The 22,874-nt window shown below is 41.7% G+C and overlaps 1 gene segment (V, D, J or C); it reads right to left on the bottom strand.

Annotated features, from left to right (window-relative positions):
* Nucleotides 1-5,919: 5,919 nt before the first annotated feature.
* Nucleotides 5,920-22,874, bottom strand: part of LOC131096908 (T cell receptor beta constant 2-like) — a 39,168-nt gene continuing 22,213 nt past the window's right edge. The window contains 6 exon segments of the C gene segment in view: nt 5,920-5,946; nt 6,119-6,225; nt 7,344-7,361; nt 7,744-8,079; nt 10,080-10,119; nt 19,800-19,809. Coding sequence covers nt 5,920-5,946; nt 6,119-6,225; nt 7,344-7,361; nt 7,744-8,079; nt 10,080-10,119; nt 19,800-19,809 — 538 coding nt within the window.

The raw sequence follows: 22,874 nt of genomic DNA, 5'->3' as shown, positions 1-22,874 counted from the left end.
GGAGGATTATTTCAGAGAGAAAAGCTCAACACATTTCATGTAGTGCCTCTGGGAGATACCTGCTATATGTCAGAATTCTTTCTGTAATACTTGTATCACTTTAAGAATGAACCATTTTGTCATCCATTGCAAACATTGGTTAATCTGGAAAAAAATAATAATTCCAGCTTTGCATGGTTGATAGGCTTTAGGTGCATCTCTAGTCACAGTCTGGTTTGGTGAAAATGAATTTCAATATCTCAGAACTTCCTAGCTGGCTTGCCACGGAGGGCAGGCTCAGTTCTCAGATGATGAAAGTAAGTCCCAGCACAGAAGGTCTGGTTAGAGAAACCAAGGCAGAACATGCCTGCTCTGCTGCAGGATTCTGTGCAGCTGCCTTCACACGCTCTGCCACAAGGCTCATGCACCCTTGGGTTTTTGTAAAGGCTTCCTGGGGAATGTATCATCGTGGTCCCCCCCCCACTGTGCCACAATGATATAACCTGGTACAAAAACAATCCCACCCATGACTCCACCCCCTCATTTTGTCAACCAGGAATGACTGCCATGATTACATGTGCTGGTTTGGACTGTGGTACTGTTGGACGGTGGTTCAAGTTAATTTCCTTGAAAGAGGTTACTGTGGAGTACAGTTTGGGCTTGTTCTGCAAATACTGTTGGCAAGAGAGAAATGTTTTTGTTATTGCTGAGGAGTGCTTACATGACATTCAAGGACTTTTCTGCTTCTCATACCCCCATGCTGGCAAGAAGGCTGGTGGTGCATGGGAACCTGGGAGGAGGGACAGCAGGGAGAGCTGATCCCAAATGATCCAAGGAATATTCCATATCCCATGGTGTCACGTTCAGTATGTGAAAGAGGCAAGTAGGGGGAAGAAGAAGGAAGAGAAAGGTGTTTGGAGAGATGGTGTTTGTCTTCCCAAGCACCGTTATGTGTGAGGGGGTGCTGCCTTCCTGGGAATGGCTGAACACCTGCCCGTCCATGGCAAAAGGAGAATGAATTCCTTGTTGTCATTTGCTCGTGTGCACAGTTTTTGCTTTACCTCTTAAGCTGTCTTTATCTCAAGCCACGAGTGTTTCACTTGTGCTTTTCTGATCCTCTCTCCAGTCCTGCTGGTGGGGAGTGAGCAAGCAGCTGTGGGGCTTGATGCTGGCTGGGGCTAAACCATGACACAACCACAGACCACATCCTTCCTTTGCCATTGTTGTTTCTATGTGATAGTCCAATCACCTCTCAGTGTATCCATTATTGCTCAATTTATAATATCAAGATTTTTTTCTTATACTCAAAAATGTAACACATTTATTGATTGACTTTAAATGCAGTAATTTTTCACTTGGTAGTGTCACGGCCATGTTTATGCTGCTTTCCTTTCTACATGATCTCTCTTCTGTCCCCAGGATGACAAGCAAACCTCCAGCTCACAGTCTGCAATTTTTGGTTTGCAATGAGAGTCATTTGCTTACTATGGGCTGGTGTTTGTCTCTGTAGCTTGGTGTTGCTTGAGAGCATTCTCCCAGGGCTTGTGCCTCTGCCTATGAAAAGGCTTCATCCAGGAGTAAAAGCAAGATTTCATTTTACAGACTGTCTGAAGGGATGGGAACTGACGGGGACAATTAACAGGCTACATTTATCTCCCTCCTTTATATGTAAGTGACATGGTCTTGTCTCACAAAGTTTCAACACATAGTTAGCAACATAACCTAAACATGTTTTTCATATTGCTCTTGAACAGCTTCACTTGAATCTTTCTTGATATGAAAAATAGATTACAAAGCACAGAACAAAATGCTTCAGAACAAAGTCTTTCTACTAGGAAAACCACAAAATATTTTTTCTATTATTTTCAGGTATCCCAGTTCTTCTGCATTCAAACTTAAAGTATTGCTCCTCTACTTTAGACTGCATTTTCCTACATCTGTGCAGGAAACATTTATACATGAAATGTATGACTGCGTTCTTCATTTAGTCCTGTGTGAACTTCCACTGAACTACCAATGGTTTTACTTGTGGTGTGAGAAAATAATGAGGTGCAAAGTGGATGAAAGATCTCCAGAAAGTCTCTCCACATTTACTAATCCCTTGGGTTTATAGTTTATGGAGCACAGAAAAGATCACAACAAACACAATTTTACAGAAACACATTCTGGTTCCCTTTGCTTCTCATCCACGACAGGTTCGATTCTCTTCCCTGTCTCTCAAGTGGATACTTTTGACCCTGACTCTGAGTTATGTGTTTATTTATTTTCATCCTTGGTTTGATTTTCCTACTTTTTATTTTCTTACACTTCCTATTTTCCTTTTTTACTCCTTTCTTTAAACAGTCTACACAAGTTTATCATGCTACATCTATTGCCCAGTGCACCTGGCATTCTCTCCTACTTTTTGCCTAAAATTCTCCCTTTCATTATCACTAATTGGTTCTCTTGAAAATTTTAAGAGACACAGTGTAATTGTAGAGAAGTGGACTTACATAAATATTACCCTGAAGACATCACTTTCTCCAAAGTGATCTCCTGTGTGGCTAGAAGGAGTGATAATAAATGGGTGCAGAGCAGAATTCTGCTTCTCTCCTTGGACCTAGGCATCAACCCCATCGCAAATATCCTCTGTAGAAAACAATCTTGGAAAAGAGCTTGATGGACAAAAGCTTTCCTTTAAACATACTTCAATTCAATAGAAAGAAAAGAAAAAGGAGACATTATATGAGCCCAGATATGTATGTGTCTCTCTTTTAAAGTGCTCTCTCTGCACAATCACCTGTATAATAGCAGAAGTGTGTGGGAATGAGAATTTCATGGCTTGTAGCAAGCTTGGAAAAGAACAGGATTGGATTGCTGACCTTGGTCTCCATTTCCAGAGAATGACAGATATGAATTCAGCGTGGGAACATTCTTCTTATTCCAGAGTCTAAAGGGAAGTCTCTGTCATTTGACAAATTCTTTTCTTACATAGAACCTCTTAGTTATGTCCCTGCTTCACACCATAGCTCGTGTGCTCCAAAAATGCCTATGCCCAAGTTTGTCCTGTGTTCACTTTGAGCAAGTTCTACCATGACCATTCTGAAAGTCTGTGTGTGTGAGGACAAGATTAATCTGGGGATTCTTCTGACAACCCTGATAAATGCAGCCATTTTCACCAAATGTCCTAATAAATTATATTCATCCTAATGTGTTTCTGGCTGAGATGGAATTATTTTTTGATACTCCATTCTGCTGTGTTCCAATCTAATCTAACTTCATAGGGCATGAACAATGGGGTTTCTTGGGAAAAGAACCCATCATCAGAATCAAAAGATGTCTCTGTTTGCTTATCTTTGTTGTATCCCCTGAAATGTGCCCCTTTGTACAACCTTCTCGTGATTCCCACTTGCTGAGAACTGTTCCTTTCCTTTCTTCTCCAAAGGGGACACCTTTCCCTAGACCAGGTAGTTCACATCTTGTGAATGTAAGAACCCATGAAGCATTTTTGTGTAAAGTTTTTTTCAGGAAACAGCTCTCTGTTTTGTTTCAAGCAGCCATGAGACTACTTAGGTTATTTCTGTTCTCCATATAAACAGAACACCAAATAAATCCCTTGGTTCAGTAGCATATTTTCTCCTCTTCTGAAGTGTTTTGAGGAGATTGGAGGAGTGTCAAACACAGAGCAGGAAAAACAACTGCATTTTACAGCATTATACCCATCTGCCCTGGGGCACTAAGATGCAGCTTTTTTCTTTAATGACATGAAAAGAGTTATGACAGATTCCTCTCAAGTCTGTCATCAGATCCTTTTGAAACAAACACATTAAGTGTCAGGTGAATTTTCATCTCTTCACCAAATTTTTCTTCACTGCCACAGTGAGTCTGGTGTCTTCACCAAGCTAATCTCACAAAAGAACTAAGAGAGAGAAAAAGCAGCTCCCATGCCTCTCCCAAGAGAATGTCACTTCTCATCTGGCTGGAGTGCTGTTTTCTTCTCTACCACCTTTGAATTATGCAGCTCTTCTGGCTCCAAAGCAGCCCCTGGCGAGGGCAAGACTCCAAAGCCCACAGCCCTGCTCCACTTGTTGGTACACAGTGTGAGTAGTGGATGAGTCTCTGCTGTTCCCCTAACAGATAAGTTATTTCTACAGGGATTATCAGTGAATGACCTTTAATGAGAGTTGCTTATGGCACTATTCATCATTGAAAGTTGTGTGGTAGGACACTATTACTACAGAAGACCAAATTTAAAAGCAACGACTCAGGCTTTTCAAGGGAAAAGAAGCAAAACCTTTATTCCTAACTCAAGGAGATGAGTTCCCAGCCTCTGAGCATTAAGAAGGTGCTACTTTTAAAGATATGTTACAAGAAAATATGATACATTATGATATGGAAGCACAGGGAAAGCTCAGCAGTGATTACAAAATAGTGAAGAACAGGATGGCAACAGACAATTACAAAAAAAATTATATTCAGAAGTTTGTAGAAGCTTAGATATTTTGCTATGGAAAGGTAGCAAAGTTGTCATGTTCCTGCTGATGTGATGACAAGGGCTCTTCATTTATTCTCTAGATAACTTGACACCGGTCTAATTGAAAACAAAATGGGATAAAATTAGAAGAACTGTAAAACAGCAGAGAAGACAACAACATACACCAACCAACGGAAACAAATAGAGAAATTGGCTGCATGACCTTGCCCAAAGAGTTACCATCCATGGCTGAGTGTTCAAGTGGCAGTCAGTCACAAACCGTTTCCCTCAAAGGTCTGTACTGGGGCCAAAAGCCTTTTTTCCACTTTCATCAATGTCTCATTGACACAGGGAGCAAGGGCACCCTCAGCAAGTTCATAGCTGACACGGAGCTGTGTGGCCCTTGGTGTGTTTGAGGGAAGGGATGCCAACCACAGGGACCTGGGCAGACTCAGAGAGCGGGCCCATTTGAGCCCCCACCAATCCCACCTGCAGTTCTGTGTCCAGCTCTGGAGGCCCCAGCACAGGAAACTCATGGCCATGACAGAGCAGGTCCCAAGGAGGCCCACAAAAGCCAGTCACAGGGGCTCAGGGTATGGAGACAGGCTGAGAGAACAACCCCTCTTGAGACTGGAGCAGAAAAGCCTCTGGACAGGCCGGCCCGGGGCCTTCCCAGATACAGCAGTGGGGGGCTTTTATGAAAAACAGAGATGTTTTGCCAAGGCCTGCAGTGATGGGATGAAGAGCCCTGGACTTAAACTGCTACAGGGTAGCTTCAGATTAAAGGAAAACATTTGTTCTGCTGAGGGTGCTGAGACAGTGGAACAGGTTTCCCAGAGAAGCTGTGGATGTCCCACCCCTGGAAGTGTTTGAGGCCTGGTTGCATGGGGCTTTGAGCAACCTGGTCCAATGAAGGATATCCTTGCCCATTTCAGAGTGGGGAGGGAAGTAGATAATCTCTAAATGTTCTTTCTAGCACAAACCATTCTGTGATTCTAGGATTATGATCCAGAAATGGACAAATCTACCCCCTCCAGTATATCCTTGAAAAAAGACCAAAAGAAGGATAACTGAGATGATTGGCATCCTTGCCCTCAACTCTACCAGGTCACGTTTCAAATACATCTCCCTCTTCTGCTTTTAAAGGGTCAAGTGCAGAGACTTCTGCTGCTCTCACTGCATGGGTGTTTCTGCCGTAGCAAAAACTTACTAATAAAAAACATTTCCTGGTAGATTGTTTAATTTATCCCATTTCTTCAGACTGATCCCACTATTCATTATAAATATTTGTAAATATTTGACCACATTTTATGCCCTGCATCACTTCAAAAAACTGCCTGCTATTTTCTCTGGAGCTGTAAGCTGTACAATGGTTACACAACTGCATGATATATCTGATCTTTCCCTCATTTACTTTCTGGGCAACTTGTCCTTAATTCTCATCTTTTTCATGAATTTAAAGAGGATTGTGAGAAGGAATTCCTCTGCTAGACAGCATTGATTTTATTTGAGTTCTGGAAAAACAGAAAGAGAAATCCCATCATTTGTGATTTTTCAGGCTGAACTGCACAAAGCCTGGCAAAGCACCTGCAGAACAGCCACACCTCCGAGAACAGGTTTAGTCTGCATCCACTGATCCTTGGCTAGTGAGTAAAAGCCCAGCCTTCCTGGGCCACTCTGACTTACCTTGGCCGTCCACACCAGACCACTCACCAAAACTGCATAGACCAAGGCTTTGCCACAGAGGATGAGGTAAGTGAGCTTCAGGGAATTTCCATACCGCAAGTACGACTCTGCAAGTCAAACACCATTTCTATTTGTGTATTCCCTTTTCATCATTACAAGATGCTGGCTGTAATGGAGCTTTCATCAAATGAGAACCCTTGAAATCTTTAGCTAAGCAACAGAAAGGAACTAGAGGCAAATGAGTGGCTCTTTTGGCAACAGAGAACCTGGGAAGGGACAGAACACAGTGAGTCAAAGAGCCAAAAGAGAAAGCAAGTCTACGAAAGACAGAGATTGGCTTTATTCTGGGAAAGTACTGAGTTCCATACCTACTGATGAACTGGGCTGCTCATCTGACATCCCAGTCTGGAACGCAAAGGAGGCTGAATCAAAAGATACCAATGTTTTATTTTGTCTCATTATTGTCAGTGTCATTATGAGTGCTGCTGATGTATCAGGAAAGTTTCACAAAGCCCAGAATAACATGCCTTCTACAGGTTTTATTCTTGAAGATTTTTCACTCTTAAGGGGCTACCATAGAATTGAGATACAAGATCAGTCTTGGTTCATCCTTAAGATTCCTGAAGCATTCAGGAAGTTCTTGAAAAACAGGAGTGTGCAAATTTGTACATAAAGTGTAAAGAAATGTAATTTGTAGTATGGATATCCTCCATACATGACAGACATGAGGAGCAGAATGTGACTCATCATGGGAATTGTTCTGAGTTTGATACTGAGAAATAGTCAGAATATTACATCCTGAATCTTGATGTCAGAATCACTTGGGTAAGTATGGATCATTTCTTTCCTGGCTAAGCAAAATATTCCTAACGGAAGTCAGTTTCTAGGAGTGGAGGAGAATATGAAGAGTAAATGACAATCTACAGGAAGGCACCATGACTCCATCAATTTTCAAAATGGAATCATAGGGGAGAGCGAAACCCCAAAGCTGAGTTACATACAATATGTATAAACAGCCCTCCAAAAAACTCTTGTTCCTTTTCTTTTGTTTTTGTTTTTTTTAATATCACATGTAAATCACTTACAGGAGAAAGTAGAAGCTATTCATACAGCAGATATCTCCCACACGTTGTACATAATGTCAGTAAAACTGGCATTAAAATACATACTGATAACAGCCTGAGAGAAGAGGCAAAATTCCCTTTACGTGAGAAGCCACACGTACCTTCAGTGAGTGCACAACCTGAAAGACAAAAAGGAGCTGAAAGTCACGTTTCTCTTCAGAGCAAACAGAATACAGATTTTAGAAGTTTCAGTTTATCAAACACTGCCTCCTTCTTCCTACTAAAAGTAGGTGTTTTATGATAGGGTGCAATTTATTCTACTACAGAGATTTCTCAGTGGAAAGCCTGAAGAAACTCTAGATGTAGAATGGTAACCCAGGGACAAAGGCCCAGGAATGGGAAGAGACATATGCTAATACCCAGATCTTTAGGTCTGTAATTGTGCCAGAAGAACACCTTGTATGGAAGCTACCTATAGATGTGGCTCATATCATAACACTTGCTCTTTTGATTTGTGATTTCTATCTGATACAGCATGGTAAGAGATGTTTCTTTACTCACCAGCATCACCATGGATAAATTTGTTTTTTGAGGCTGTTGTTCCATTCTGAAAAAAATTGGCAACACACTCAAAGCGATTCAGAGGGTTGAACCACTCCCAGGCTGGCATTCTCAGTCGGCTGGTCAGCGAGTAGGTGCTCCCATTCTGTGTGGAGTACTCGTCTGTCCCCACCCCTTCGGTCCTTTTCACACCATTCACCCTCCAGACCAGAGTCAGGTGGTCAGGGTAGAAACCAGAGGCCAGGCACACCAGCGTGGCCTTGCTCTTCTGCTGGATCTCCTGCTTTGATGGGGAAAAGATGGCCACGGCTGGAGGTATGATTTCCGCATTCTTGCCTGAAACACAAAGCAACATGGTCCAGAGCCTCCATCCCTCTGTTCAATCAGAACCCCCTGGAAATGGTCCTGAGTTTGTGCCGTGTTACTCCTGAAATACCTGGCCTTTTAACTGCTGTCTATTGGACAATTAATTCATGTCTACTGGATATGACACACCAGGACAGTGGAAGGATTTCTTTTCACTCATCACACACAGTTTTCAAGAGTCTGACCACAGAAATGCACAAGCACATGAAATTCTTGTATGGCCTCTTGCCAGAAGCATACAAATATGCAAAGAAACTGAGCAAACAGATGGGCAGAAAAGTCCCCACTTTTGCTGTATGTAAGGCCTGTATTTGTAGTATTGTCTTAGAAGTTAAGAAAGTCTGTTTTAGGGCACAAACATCTTCAGCAAACTGGGTTGCATTCCTGGAGAGGGAGTTAAGACATGATGGTCGTTGCAGTGTTCAGAATTGTACTGGCATGGGATACCCTACTTGGCCCCTGGAAGGAAGGAAGGCTGGAAGGAAGGAAGGAATCAAGGAAGGAGTTGATCCTTCTCACTGTCTGAAGTGAAAAACAATTGAGGCAGGTAACATGACTCTGCCAGGGATGGGTCTTGCCTTGAGTCTTAACCAATCCATTTTTAAAACATTAAACATTAATTTTATGTAATTTATTTTTTAAATTATTGTAGGTATGAGAAGCTCTGATCCTAGGCTACACACCTTACGAGAATATTGCAAGATTCCATAGACTTGCAAATCAAATGTGTTTCCCTGTCCTAAAGTGTTTAATACCTACTTGTATGATAACTGAGAACAGAGTTCAGTCAGAAGGATGTTCAAGGCAGACATGAGAAGTTACTCAGAAGCCATGCAGTGACCCTAAAAGACAGGAGGGGTTTCCATATACTAAATCAAAATGCCTTTTTGACCCATCCTGCATGAGAAACCCATGAGGTCTGTGAGTGCTGCAGGAAAAAGGATGTAGGCAAAACAATGGAGCCAAAGAGAAAATTATTACTCTGGGTTGGTTTTTTTGTATGAAGGCACAATGAATTGTGGACATTCTTCCTGAGCACTCTGTCCTTTGCAGAGGGAGAGAGGGAGCAGAATGAGCAGAAATTAATATCTTGCAGAGATCTTGTCCCCTAAGCCCTGGTGTTTGCATTCAAATGATGCCTTAATTGTGACCAGCAGAGCTTGCTCTGCAAAGATCCCCGGGCTGCTTCTGTATGAGCTTTTACAGACTTTAGATGACCTGGATATTAAATAGAGGTAACTCCCTAGAGGGTTTAGCACTGCTCTGCTTTCCATTTCGTGGGTATGAAGAGAGCTTGATCGCTCCTACTTCTCCCTGCCAACACTTGGTGTTATGATTTTTTTTCCTTTCCAAGAAATCTCTCTGACAAATTCTTCAGGTCATAGCCCTAAAGGCTAATAAGTGAAGAGATGGAAACAGATAGGAGGGCACAAAAGAAAAGTATAAAACCTGCAAAATAACATTGCCCCATTAAAAAAAAAAGACAGGTAAAAAGGGAGACAGAAAGAATAATAATACTACCAGGAAGAGTAAGAGAATGAGCAGGTTAGAAATGGAAAAAGGAGTCTGCTAAAAGTCAAAACTGGAAGAAGTGTCTGATCAGCAGCCCTGTCAGTCAGTCTAGTCTGATCAGTCTGATCAGTTTAGTCTTCTATACTGGTCGTTTTCATTTCCAACCTCTATAATATTTCCTGGGAGATTAAGAGGAAACAAAATTGTTTATCCCCTTCTCCCTTCATGAATTTTCCCGATATGAAAGATAAACGCTGCAGACACAGAGATCTCAAAATCTTTGCTTTCAAATTCTACAGTTTCATTGTAGCACTTCTCATTTTAATAAGGAAGCTATAAAGCATTACTCCTGTTCTCATGGCTGCATGAAAAATTATCAATAATAAACTTTTAATTAAGAATGTTCTTGTCCCCTAACCAGTATCACATAGATCAAAGAGATCTGCCTTCTTACTTACCTATGACCGTAAGTTTTGTCCCACTGCCAAAGAACAATTGCTCATTATTCACACCATTTTGCAGCTGCAGAAAAACCTCTCCTCTACTCCCAGACCTCTGAACCAAGCCTGTGGACTAACCCTCCCCTCATGTGGTACCAGCAAAAGAAGAAACACAAAGTGCTCAGGTCTTCTAAATAAAACAGGTCTGTAAGGAAACACCACCAAAATCTGTGTGTCTAAACAGCTGAGGTCAACATCAGATACACCCTGTCCAGAGCCCTTTTGCTTTAGGCGTAGGTGAATCATTTGTTGGAGGTTCCACCATGTCTTTAGAGAACATTTATCTATTTATCTAGGGGTCATATTAGAATATTAGAAAATATTTCCCATATGCAGACTAAGTAATTTCTTTTTCTCAGCTAAATAACCACATTTCCTTTAAAATGTGTTCAACGTTTTGGGTATTGTTCATTTATAAGATAAATGCCTTTTTATAACATAAAAAAAAATTTCTAATATATAGCACAGTGTCTTGGTCCACTCTGCCATTCATAGAAGTTCCTAAACATGCCCCCTTTCCCTTTCCATTTCCCTTTCCCTTTCTCTGGAAGGCTTTCCTTGAAAGGAAGTCTCTGCTTTTATTCTTTGTCCTCCCCTGGTGATGATTATTCACATTTGCTGCATAAATGCTATGGTCAATGAGGGGTCAGCATATTCATTTTTACCAGCTCAGGCATCTCAGATAAACTTTGAATTTCAAAAAATGTGCTGATCATTTTTTCCTATGGAGGGTGAATTTCACTGTTTGTTATCAATTTATTCTCTAGTGGCACAACGTGGCACAAATATCTGAGGAATCTATTCTTCCATAATTTCTCAGCATCTGAGCATCAGCCATCTTTTCCCCAGATTTGGACAATCCAAATCCATAAATGTGGCTCAGAAAGAAACATTATCTGAGAGCTCCTTCCCCTTGAAATGAATCATATATTCTTCTATGGTTTTCAGTGGCTGTTTATCATGTATTCTGAAATAGTAAGACATTTGTCCTTAATGATGTTTTTATCACCATCCTGGCAAGCCTGTACAGTGGAAAGAAACTAGCTGTGCAGTGGAGAGCTACTTTCCATAACAACAAGGACTTAAAATCTGCAGTGAGATTTTAGGATTGCTTATTATAAAGTTAAGCATTTATTTTTGCCTTTTTTTTATCAACCAAAAATGCTAGCACATGTGTTTTTCCTGGTTATCTGAGACAACACATTCTTTAATTTACCTTTGGAAGATCCAAGGTAATTTAAGCTTGTATCAGCTTGATTTAGTTCCCTAGACCCCTTCAAAGTGTAACTGTAACTCAGTTCTTTCCAGAGAGATAGACAGCTTTTCACTCACTTGTCCTTAATCATCTCTAGCCCCAGCAGAACCAGCATTATAGAGAGTAGCCATACTTTTGGGGAATTTTTTGTACATTTTGATTCATTAGGACAACTTTTTGTAATGTCATGCACACCTTATTTGTCCCATTCCTTATCCTCATTCTTTCTAGGGACAGCTTTTAACTTTTTCTTTACCGAAAACACATTCATTCCGTTCTCCAAAATGAAAAGGAGTGTCCCTACATAGAGGACCCAACTTATTCTATTCTCTCAAGTAGACAGGGTTACTAACACACACCAGTTTAATAATGATAGGGAGCATAGTAATGAAATTTTCTAAAGAGAAGACATGGCATTGGAAGTGAATTAAAAGAGGAAACAAAAATTCCTTACCTATTACTGTAAGTTTTGTGCCACTGCCGAAAGACAACCCAGAGGTGTACACAGTGACAAAGTGATGTATCATAAGCTAAGAGAAGAGATGCACTGCAGCTGCCTTACTATAAGCGAAGCCCAAGAGATAATTTTTGGCATTTGAAATTCCAAGCATCAGTCCCTGGGATATGGCAGAAAACCAGCTTGGAATCAGTTGTATAGTGTGTAGAATTCATAAAAGCATTTCCCAGATTTGTTTGATACCTTGTCTACATTTCACCCCAAGTTGCTTTTGCAACCTTTCTCCAATCTACATGTTACATCACTGATTTTATCTGCCATTCTCATTTGGCATATCTCAAAAACAAGCAGATACACCCAAAGGTTGTCACTATCTAGGAACAGAACATTTCTAGACCTAGAACTTCCTCACTGTCAGTCTTATATTCCAAGCATTGTGACGCCTTCTTTTCTGTAACTTGTGAAGTTAATAATCAAATTATATGTGCTTTGTGGTTTTCATAGTCAAATGCACGTGGTTCACCTTTGGCAAGGAACTAAAACAAATCCCTTTGTTTCCCCTTCCATGGCAGGCCAGCTGTCTTGGATAGTCTTTCAGGATCCCCTTCAGTTTTCTGATAGGTTAAAATAATCCACACAAGGAGGGCCCAGAAGAATCTGTTGACTGGTCCCACACAAAACCTTCATAGCCATTAGGAAGAACTGCAGTGAGACAGTGGGGATGGGGATTACAGGCAAACTTTGTTCTCACAGGCATGAGGCAGTCAGCAGATATTGGAGGATTATTTCAGAGAGAAAAGCTCAACACATTTCATGTAGTGCCTCTGGGAGATACCTGCTATATGTCAGAATTCTTTCCGTAATACTTGCATCACTTTAAGAATGAACCATTTTGTCATCCATTGCAAACATTGGTTAATCTGGAAAAAAATAATAATTCCAATTGCATGGTTGATAGGCTTCAGGTGCATCTGCAGTAACAGTTTGGTTTGGTGAAAATAAATTTCGATGTCTCAGAATTTCCTAGCTGGCTTGCCACGGAGGGCAGGCTCAGTTCTCAGATGATGAAAGTAAGTCCCAGCACAGAAGGTCTGTTAAGAGAAACCAAGGCAGAACATGCCTGCTCTGCTGCAGGATTCTGTGCAGCTGCCTTCACATGCTCTGCCACAAGGCTCATGCACCCTTGGGTTTTTGTAAAGGCTTCCTGGGGAATGTATCATCGTGGATCCCCCTGTCCCCACAATGATATAGTCTCCTACAAAAACAATCCCACCCATGACTCCACCCCCTGTTTTTGTTAACTAGGAATGATTGCCATGATTACTTATGCTGGTGTGGACGGCTGTACAGTTAATTTCCCTCACAGTAGCTACAGTGAGGTTGTGCTTTGGGCTTGTTCTGCAAATACTGTTGGCAAGAGAGAAATGTTTTTGTTATTGCTGAGCAGTGCTTACATGACATTCAAGGACTTTTCTGCTTCTCATACCCCCATGCTGGCAAGAAGGCTGGTGGTGCATGGGAACCTGGGAGGAGGGACGGCAGGGAGAGCTGATCCCAAATGATCCAAGGAATATTCCATATCCCATGGTGTCACATTCAGTATGTGAAAGAGGCAAGTAGGGGGAAGAAGAAGGAAGAGAAAGGTGTTTGGAGAGATGGTGTTTGTCTTCCCAAGCACCGTTATGTGTGAGAGGGTGCTGCCTTCCTGGGAATGGCTGAACACCTGCTCGTCCATGGCAAAAGGAGAATGAATTCCTTGTTGTCATTTGCTCGTGTGCACAGTTTTTGCTTTACCTCTTAAACTGTCTTTATCTCAAGCCATGAGTGTTTCACTTGTGCTTTTCCAATTCTCTCTCCAGTCCTGCTGGTGGGGAGTGAGCAAGCAGCTGTGGGGCTTGATGCTGGCTGGGGCTAAACCATGACACAACCACAGACCACATCCTTCCTTTGCCATTGCTGTTTCTATGTGATAGTCCAATCACCTCTCAGCGTATCCATTATTGCTCAATTTATAATCTCAAGATTTTTTTCTTATACATAAAATGGAAACACTTTTTTATTCTTTTATTGGTTGGCTTTAAATGCAGTAATTTTTCACTTGGTAATGATCATGGCCATGTTTATGCTGCTTTCCTTTGGCCATGTTTATGCTGCTTTCCTTTCTACATGATCTCTCTTCTGTCCCCAGGATGACAAGCAAACCTCCAGCTCACAGTTTGCAATTTTTGGTTTGCTATGAGAGTCATTTGCTTACTCTGGGCTGGTGTTTGTCTCTGTAGCTTGGTGTTGCTTGAAAGCATCCTCCCAGGGCTTGTGCCTCTGCCTATGAAAAGGCTTCATCCAGGAGTAAAAGCAAGCTTTCATTTTGCAGACTGTCTGAAGGGATGGGAACTGATGGGGAGAGGTAATATTTATCTCCCTCCCTTATACGTAAGTGACACAGTCTTGTCTCACAAAGTTTCAACACAACCTGACCAAGTATCTGTAGTAAACCTGTTTTTCATATTGCTCTTTAATGGCTTCCTTTGAGTCTGTCTGGATATGAAAAAGAGACTGTAAAGCACAGGAGAAAATCCCTCAAAACAAAGTCATTCTACCAGGAAAATCACAAAATATTTTTTCTATTATTTTCAGATATCAGAGAAGAAGCCACAATTTCTGATACAGCCTGTTTAGCTAGGAGGAGGTGTTAGTGTTCTAGAGATGGGAATGAAAAACATAGACTAAGATGTAACATGTAGGACCAAGAGAGAGGACTACAGAACGTGAGGTATCGGGCTGGTCATCTCGGCATGCTTCTGGGTTGTTCTCTCTTCTACAACAGTGAACAGAGTACTTAATCACCAATTAGGTCTGTTTATACAGAACTTTTGTTTGTATATATTGAATTCTTCCAAAAAATACATTTAGGATTTTTTTTTTTGGCTGTCACTGCCTAAATAATACAACCAATAGTGGAATATTATTTTCCTGCCTTGGTCTTAGTATATCTGTGACCTTAACACTATTTATTCAGGGACTTAATCCATTGGACTAAAATTCATTTAAGACTATTCTGACTGCATCTCCAGTCTAGAGCTCCATTAGTGTACTTACTGTCACTTACAGCCTCTCTTCCATGAGGTGTCTTTCATTTAAAAAGAAGGAAGTCACCTCTCTATTAGTTTTGAAGGAATATGTGGTGCTAGCAGCTCCTCAGGTCATGTTCAAAAGGCAATTTCCAAGACGTGCCAGCAGAGACCAGTCTTGTTGCACCTTAACGTTTCTTTGTAACCTGTCAAAAGGAAAGTACTTGAAGGCCATGAATTGAAATTAATGTGAGTGACAAAACAAAGGGGAGGGAGATCCTTGAATTTTATTTCCAAGTCTTTCATAGGAGGATTTTTGAGCTTTGGAGGCTGTGCTGCCTAAGATTTCAGACAAGGAAAAACAACAATGTGTAAGGAATAAACATATAGGGATATATTTTCTAACAATTATATTATTTTGCTGGAGAATTTTACAGGAATCTAGAGACTGCATCATTCATACCTGTCCTCCATTCTGTGGATTTTACAGAACAAGCAGCTGCAAAGAAGCAGGCCACTCTACAGAGACTCCCTGAGCTTTACAGACTTGTTTTAGAAACAACTAGGATGCTTTTCACAAATATCCAATGCTTTCGACCAGAACCCGATAAAGTTAGCAAACAGCTCTTCTTCAGGCCATATCTGTGCACTGAAAAGATATGATGGTGGAAGGAGGGATCTGATTAATAATTCAGCTTTGAAGACAGAGGCTGCTGCACTGCTCTGTTGCTCTCCAATTCAAAATATCCTGGGTCTATTACCCCAACTTCTATGAAGTCTTCTTTCTGCTCTTCCTCTTCCCCTCTCCTCACTGTCTCACATTTTTCAAAGACTTCATCTCTCACTCAGAGAAGGTGGGGATTTTATCTTGGTGTTCAACCCTGTCGCTACACCGTGCGATCATTCGCAGCACAGAAATACGTGGCTGCATCCTGGGCTGTCACATTCTTGATTGTCATCAGAGAGTAATCAGTATTCTCTCTGGTTACTTCAAACTTGGCCTCAGAGTAACCATCCTCATAAGAGTTATGACTCCATGTACTGCTGCTGACTATTAACTTCAAACCATTTCTTGGAGGCTGCTGGTACCAGAACATATAGGCAAGGTTACTGTAACTCTGATAGCAGGAGATGGTCAAAGAGCCTCCCGGTCTCAGAATGATATTTTCAGGCCACTGAGCAATGTAGGCTCCAATCCCAACACCTGCATTAATAGGAGATAACAAGAGAGAGTGAGGAGAGGGAGTACAGATGATGATCAAAGGGGTCCTCTACCTTACAGTAGCCCTGCATGGCCTGGATGAGAGCCCAGCTGCAGATGGATCTGTTGTCTCTCACCAGGTAAAAGAGCAAGCACAACAGCCAGCATGGCCCTCCAGCTCTCCCAGGACAGTGTGCTCCTGCTCACTGTTAGACAAGAGTTAAGAGACCCATGCCCCTCCCCTTGCCCTGATTTGTCTGTCAGGTTTGGGCAGGGAAGAGAGAAGGGACTGTCCAGCTGGGATGCTTTCTTTGGTGAGCCAGTAAAAGCAAAGCTAAATCTTCATGTGGCTCCAAGGTCTGCTTTTGCTCTTCCACAAGTCAGTGTTCTGAGCTGCTGACACAAATGTGGAATTTCTCACAGACCAGTATATTGCTGGCTGAATGCTGAGCTGTCATTCCATGATTGAGAGGGTCTGGGTGTTGGAGGCCAGACAGAAACCAAGGATCAGTGGATTCGTAAATAATTTTTGGAGCCATTTATATCAGTGGCTATAACTTGGACCATCTTTGCAGAAGGATTTCCAGCAGAAGTACACCTGTTCTGTTTCATTCTGAAGAGTTGTTCTTAATATCTGGAGCACAGTATTTCACAACTCGGATCTTGTTAGTCAGAAGCAGGATAACTGATCAAGATAGCAAAGGCACAAAAATTGTGTTTAATCATATCTTAGTTTTCTTCCGTTTTCCAGGACAGGCATGCACATTCCCTGCTGGGTAATCTTCCTGGGATCTGTAATTCACTTTTACAGAAATCAAGACATCTCCACCAGCCATTTTTTCTCACAACAATGACCATAGTTAAACATAAACCTCATGAACACTCTGTTTGTTTCTAGCCTGCCAGATACATCCTAGATATCCTATTCTATATATAGAATATATTCTGTACTATTCTATACAACTTTATATATAGAACCTATGCCATTCCCCATTATTTTCTGAACATATAAGATTCAAAATTATTATTGCAACTGCTTCTTTTCTCCCTAGTACTTTTATAAAATACATTTAATTTCCATGACCTTCAGTAATCCTGATATTGCATCTTGCACACAATTGGGATACTTCTGGGGTTCTATCTTTCTCTCTTTTTTCTCTTTTTCTCCATTTTTCTTTTTAAGGGCCTATCTGTGCACTGAAAAGATAAGACATTTCAAGGAGAAATCTGGTTAATGATCTGAAAAAATCTGAGGACAAGCAATTAGACAAGGAGAGTAGCTGTTTCATAAGAAACTTAGAATAGTGGCTTTTTGTGCAGATGCAATTCAGGCTGGCCAAAGAAGTACTGCATGGGAGAAAAATGTCACTTAGAGCTGGAAGAGGGAACTGTAATCAAAGAATTCACAATGGCAATAAACCTAGAGAGCTCTGTGGTTTGCTATTGCCACTTGGAAATTGCACAGCTATGAGCACTCAAGAGCCATTTCATTAAATTGCTGTATGTTCAAGGTGACTGATAAGTTTGTTATCACAAGGCCTAAAAATTGCCTTTGCCACTCAAAACTAAAAGTGCTGTGGAGGTGAGAAGTAAAAAGGATCCTTCCTCTGTTGTATTACCAGAGCTGAAAATGTGGTTTGCAGTGCTTATGAAAAAGGTCTGAGCTAGGACTGTAACATGCTTTTCAGGAATGAGTAACTTACTAAAATAGAATTAAAAAAAAAAAAAAAAACCAACAAACAAACAAAAAAAATCCCACAAAAACAACCAAAAACCCAACAAAAAACCCAAACCAAAACAAAAAATCACCCCAAAGCCTCCATCAAAGTGTTTATATTTCTTCAGAATTCCACTATGAACTAGTTTTCCTGAAACTTTCACAGGGAATTTGGATCAGCAGTAATAATTCAATAATTCCAGACAGCATCAGTGTGAACATGTTTTACAAAGATGATGTCTTCAAAAAGATCAGAGGCTGAAGAAAAAAGGAACTCAGTATGTCTCTGGTATGTGAGAAACAAGGAACTCAGTATGTCTCTGGTATGTGAGAAACAACACTTTCCCAGTGCTTCCCTGCTGTTTGTCTGTAGCCTGACATGAACAGGGAGGAGATCATGGATCTGAGGGTGTTCTGAGGAGCAGAGGAGCACTCCTTGAGACTAAGGAGTGGTGTGTTACATCTGCTGCTGAGCAGTTCTTGAAGTCAGGAGAATATTGGCTCCAAGGGTGTCACTTGTCTGGATTTCCCTAGCCCCCAACACTTTACTTTCTTTCAGAGCACAGGTAGGTTTATGTAGTGTGGTTTCTCAGGAGACTTGGATGCTGCCATGAAACTGAGTGATCCATCTTGGCACTGCAGGAGTCTTCCAGCAATGCTGGAGATATGGAGCGTGAGGATCTTTTACAGGACCTGCTCCCAGCTGATTCCTGCTCCTTGCTCTCACCAGCTATTCTTACCACCTCCCATTCCTTTTCTTGCTGTGATCACACAGCATGTGTCACTTCAGCATACCCATATCCAGCTTTGTCCACATCATGGAGCAGCACATTTGCTACCTGTGATAGCCAAGTGCTTCATATGCCGTGCCCTCCACATGAGCACATGAAACAATCAATTGGTTCATGCTCAGTGGTAGGTATGCAGACTGTCAGGGCCACAGCATAAAAACAGAATCCAAAATACACAGGGTATAGCCACACTTTTAAAAAAATATCTTTTGCTCTTTTATGGGCTGTTTGCCTTCCTTTGGAGAAAAGGTAAGTCCTAGGTTGTGCAATAAAAGCAGGAGCATGGACAGGCAATGGCAGGTGAGGGAACCCTAATAATACCCTACCCTCAGCATTCCAGGTCTATCGTGGAAGAACAAATAGTTCATCAAAAGTTCAGCTCTGCAAGCAATGGAGACAGAGGCACAATGGGAGGAAATTTCTGCCTTCAGCTGTTTCTCGCACGTAACAGCAGCTCTTTGTGGTTTCTTTTCTCTGCCTATGAAGTTCTGCCCTGAAGGGATGCCTGGGTCCAGCTCAGAACTGTATGCATTCCTGTGGCAGGGAAGAAAGGGATCCTGCAATTAAGTAGTGTGTGGAGCAGGTGAATAAAATGATGCAGTGCACACTGTTGCTCATAAAGATGCCAATGGACTGTTCCTTCCACAATGGGCAGGTATGCTTGGTCCCCGGAGTATGTTTTCCTCCACTGTTACTGGCCCCATCCTCCTAAGTCCACAATCAGGGGCTGAGCTCTTCTCACACACCAATCAGTTTCTCATCGGGCACCTCAGTTCTGTGTAGATCATGACTATGGGATAGAACTTTGAATTCTCTGGCAGCTCAGTATTATTTTACTGGTGCTGTGGGAGTATCTGTGGAGAACTAGTGCCCTGGGACATGACTGTGCTTCTGGAGTACCAATCAGCAGAAATATCTGCTGCCTTATCTAACCATACCAGCCGTGCCTCAGTTCTCTATGCTGATCTATGGGTTTGTATTTCTGTCTTTGCCTTCAAAGACAGAGGCTGCTGCACTGCTCTATCTCACTCCCACTCAAAATACCGTGGGTCTATTGCTCCAACCTCTATGAAGTCTTTTTCTGCTCTTCCTCTTCCCCTCTCCTCACTGTCTCACATTTTTCAAAGACTCCATCTCTCACTCAGAGAAGGTGGGGATTTTATCTTGGTGTTCAACCCTGTTGCTACACCGTGTGACCGCTCGCAGCACAGAAATACGTGGCTGCATCCTGGGCTGTCACATTCTTGATTGTCATCAGAGAGTAATCAGTATTCTGTCTGGTTACTTCAAACTTGGCCTCAGAGTAACCATCCTCATAAGAGTGATACCTCCAAGAAGTACTGCTGACTATTAACCTCAAACCATTTCTTGGAGGCTGCTGGTACCAGAACATATAGGCAAGGTTACTGTAACTCTGGGAGCAGGAGATGGTCAAAGAGCCTCCCGGTCTCAGAATGATTTTTTCAGGCCACTGAGCAATGGAGAGTGTAACCCCAACACCTGCATTAATAGGAGATAACAAGAGAGAGTGAGGAGAGGGAGTACAGATGATGATCAAAGGGGTCCTCTACCTTACAGTAGCCCTGCATGGCCTGGATGAGAGCCCAGCTGCAGATGGGTCTGTTGTCTCACCGGGTAAAAGAGCAAGCACAACAGCCAGCATGGCCCTCCAGCTCTCCCAGGACAGTGTGCTCCAGCTCACTGTTAGACAAGAGTTAAGAGACCCATGCCCCTCCCCTTGCCCTGATTTGTCTGTCAGGTTTGGGCAGGGAAGAGAGAAGGGACTGTCCAGCTGGGATGCTTTCTTTGGTGAGCCAGTAAAAGCAAAGCTAAATCTTCATGTGGCTCCAAGGTCTGCTTTTGCTCTTCCACAAGTCAGTGTTCTGAGCTGCTGACACAAATGTGGAATTTCTCGCAGACCAGTATATTGCTGGCTGAATGCTGAGCTATCATTCCATGATTGAGAGGGTCTGGGTGTTGGAGGCCAGACAGGAACGTAGGGTCAGTGGATATCCTATTCTGTATATGTAATATATTCCATTCTGTTATATACAGTTCTATATATATAACTTATCCCACTCTCCATTCTTTTCTGAATATATGATTCAAAGATATTATTGCAACTGCTTCTTTTCTCCCTAGCACTTTTAATAAAATACACATAATTACTGCCAATCACCTACAGTAATCCTGATATTGCACCTTCAAAAACTCTGAGATACTTCTGCGGTTTTCTCTTTTTCTTCATATTTTGTTGTTATCCCCTCTCCCATATTTTCCAGATGCTCTAGAGAGATTTATATCTTCCCTAGGCCTCTAGACATTTATATAAAAGGCATGTTCTTTCTATAAGCCTGGCAATATTGTGCTTAGAGCCTGAGGCCTTGTTCCTGAATCCTCCAGGATTCAGAGCAGTGGAAATCTCAAAAATCTGGCAGTGAATGTTCCCTGTGTCACTTTTTAAATCCATCTTTTTAAGGGAGTTGACAGAAATTGCCGGAGTAGTTATAGCTTCTTCCCGATCAGGAATAAAAATGCATTTTATATGATGTATAAAAGTTTTGTATGATTTCTAGTGTCAGGAACACTTTGCATCTAAGAAATAGGAGTTTGGCCAGTTCTTGGGTTTTCTCAGGAGAAATTATTCCATACCTGTGCTGCCATGAGGTTGAACCCTGTGCTGAAGATATTACAGTTTCAGTGACTTGTCAAGGAATTACAGGTGATATGGACCTTTTTAATTACCTTCCATAACTTTTAAATTTTTCTTTGAATTTTTATGCTGTTTTCAAAGTCAATAGATCAGTTAGCAATAAATTTGAACAAATTTAATATAATTCCATATCCTTTTATGTTTCAATACTGATTATTCTTTGATGCATATTTTTAGCTTTTACTCCTCACAGGCTTTTCTTCTTTTTATGGAAGGTTTATTTTGATTTTACTTGTTCTTCATTTTATTTTATTGACATTTTGCCCTTTCACCTTACTGCTAGGATGGGACACTTTTAGACACTTCCATGGAGCCTACTGAGACAGTTCCATAGGACACTGCTGCTTTGATCAATGTCCCAAAATGCATGCCTTTTGCACGAAGACAGTAAGGATTTTTATTTTATTTTTATTTTAAGTTTGATTATTGTCTGTCATGCCAAACCTGTTAAAAGCCTTTTTTCCCAGTAGTAATCAGACCCTAAATCCTGGAGGGAGAAACTGTTTCAGAGACTTGATGGGAAATTAAACAGATTGTGGAGGCTGTGGGAAGTAATTCTAAGATTGTTCTGTGCAAGAACTCTGAGACAAGGAAAAAAACATTTCAATGCAGTTGGGCTACACCTTCTTCTTTAATCACTTATGTTAGAATTTATTACTCATTCCAGGATGAAGAAATTTTATTCAGATGAGCTTTTCTGTCTCAGGAAACAAAAGATGATTGCAGACTTTCCAAAGGAAGGAAGCAACTGGAAGATGTAACTCAGGACCTCTAGTGTGTCTCTTGGGAATTGCTCAATATGTTACTGCCTTTTGAAGAGTAGCTAAATTGACAGACCTTTCATTTTTCAGTTCAAAATGTCTAATTCTTTCAGTCTGTTTTCTTCTAAGATTAAAGATGAGACAAGAGGAAACAAAAAAGTACCAAGATAAAGGCAGATATGATCAATCTTCCCAAGTAAGACCCTGAACTACTGCACTCAGGGAAGAATAGATGCAGAAAAGTGGAGGAATACAGTTATAAAATGGGCCATTCACAGGTAAGCACGATGCTAGTGAGTATGCTTGTCTGCCTATGCTTTGTTCTGGCTTAGCTCAGTCTTACTAAGCCCTGTCTTACTAAGTTCCATTTCTAAGTATTTACCTGAGGGAGGAACTGTCTATTCTATGTGCATGTGTTTTGTGTCTGGACATCTACGGGCTAGGAACTGGAGTCAGACCACAGGCAGCAGCAGCTGGAGAGAGCAGACTAGGTGAACTTAAGCAGCAGACACTGGAGAAGGGCCACAGGCCAGAGGGGCCATGTGTTCCCTGTGCTGGCAGCTGGGGAGAGGAAGGGTGTGCAAGTGTGTGATCACTAGTGAACGTGAAGCCAGACTACCTGGCAGGTAAGTGAGGTGACCTGGGCTCCAAGTGTGTGTCTCTAATGACAAGAACAGTGAGAGGTGGCAACAAGAGGAAGCAGGGGAGTCACAGACATTTTGTGGAGAGGAAGCTGTGTGAGAGGTGCGTGTGTGGACATAATGGCAACTGGACTGCAGCTCTAAGGGAC

Source organism: Melospiza georgiana, chromosome 2, assembly GCF_028018845.1.
Source record: "Melospiza georgiana isolate bMelGeo1 chromosome 2, bMelGeo1.pri, whole genome shotgun sequence".
Taxonomy (NCBI): Eukaryota; Metazoa; Chordata; class Aves; order Passeriformes; family Passerellidae; genus Melospiza; species Melospiza georgiana.
Note: the sequence above shows the minus strand (reverse complement) of the source record. Positions and strands in the feature narration are given on the sequence as shown.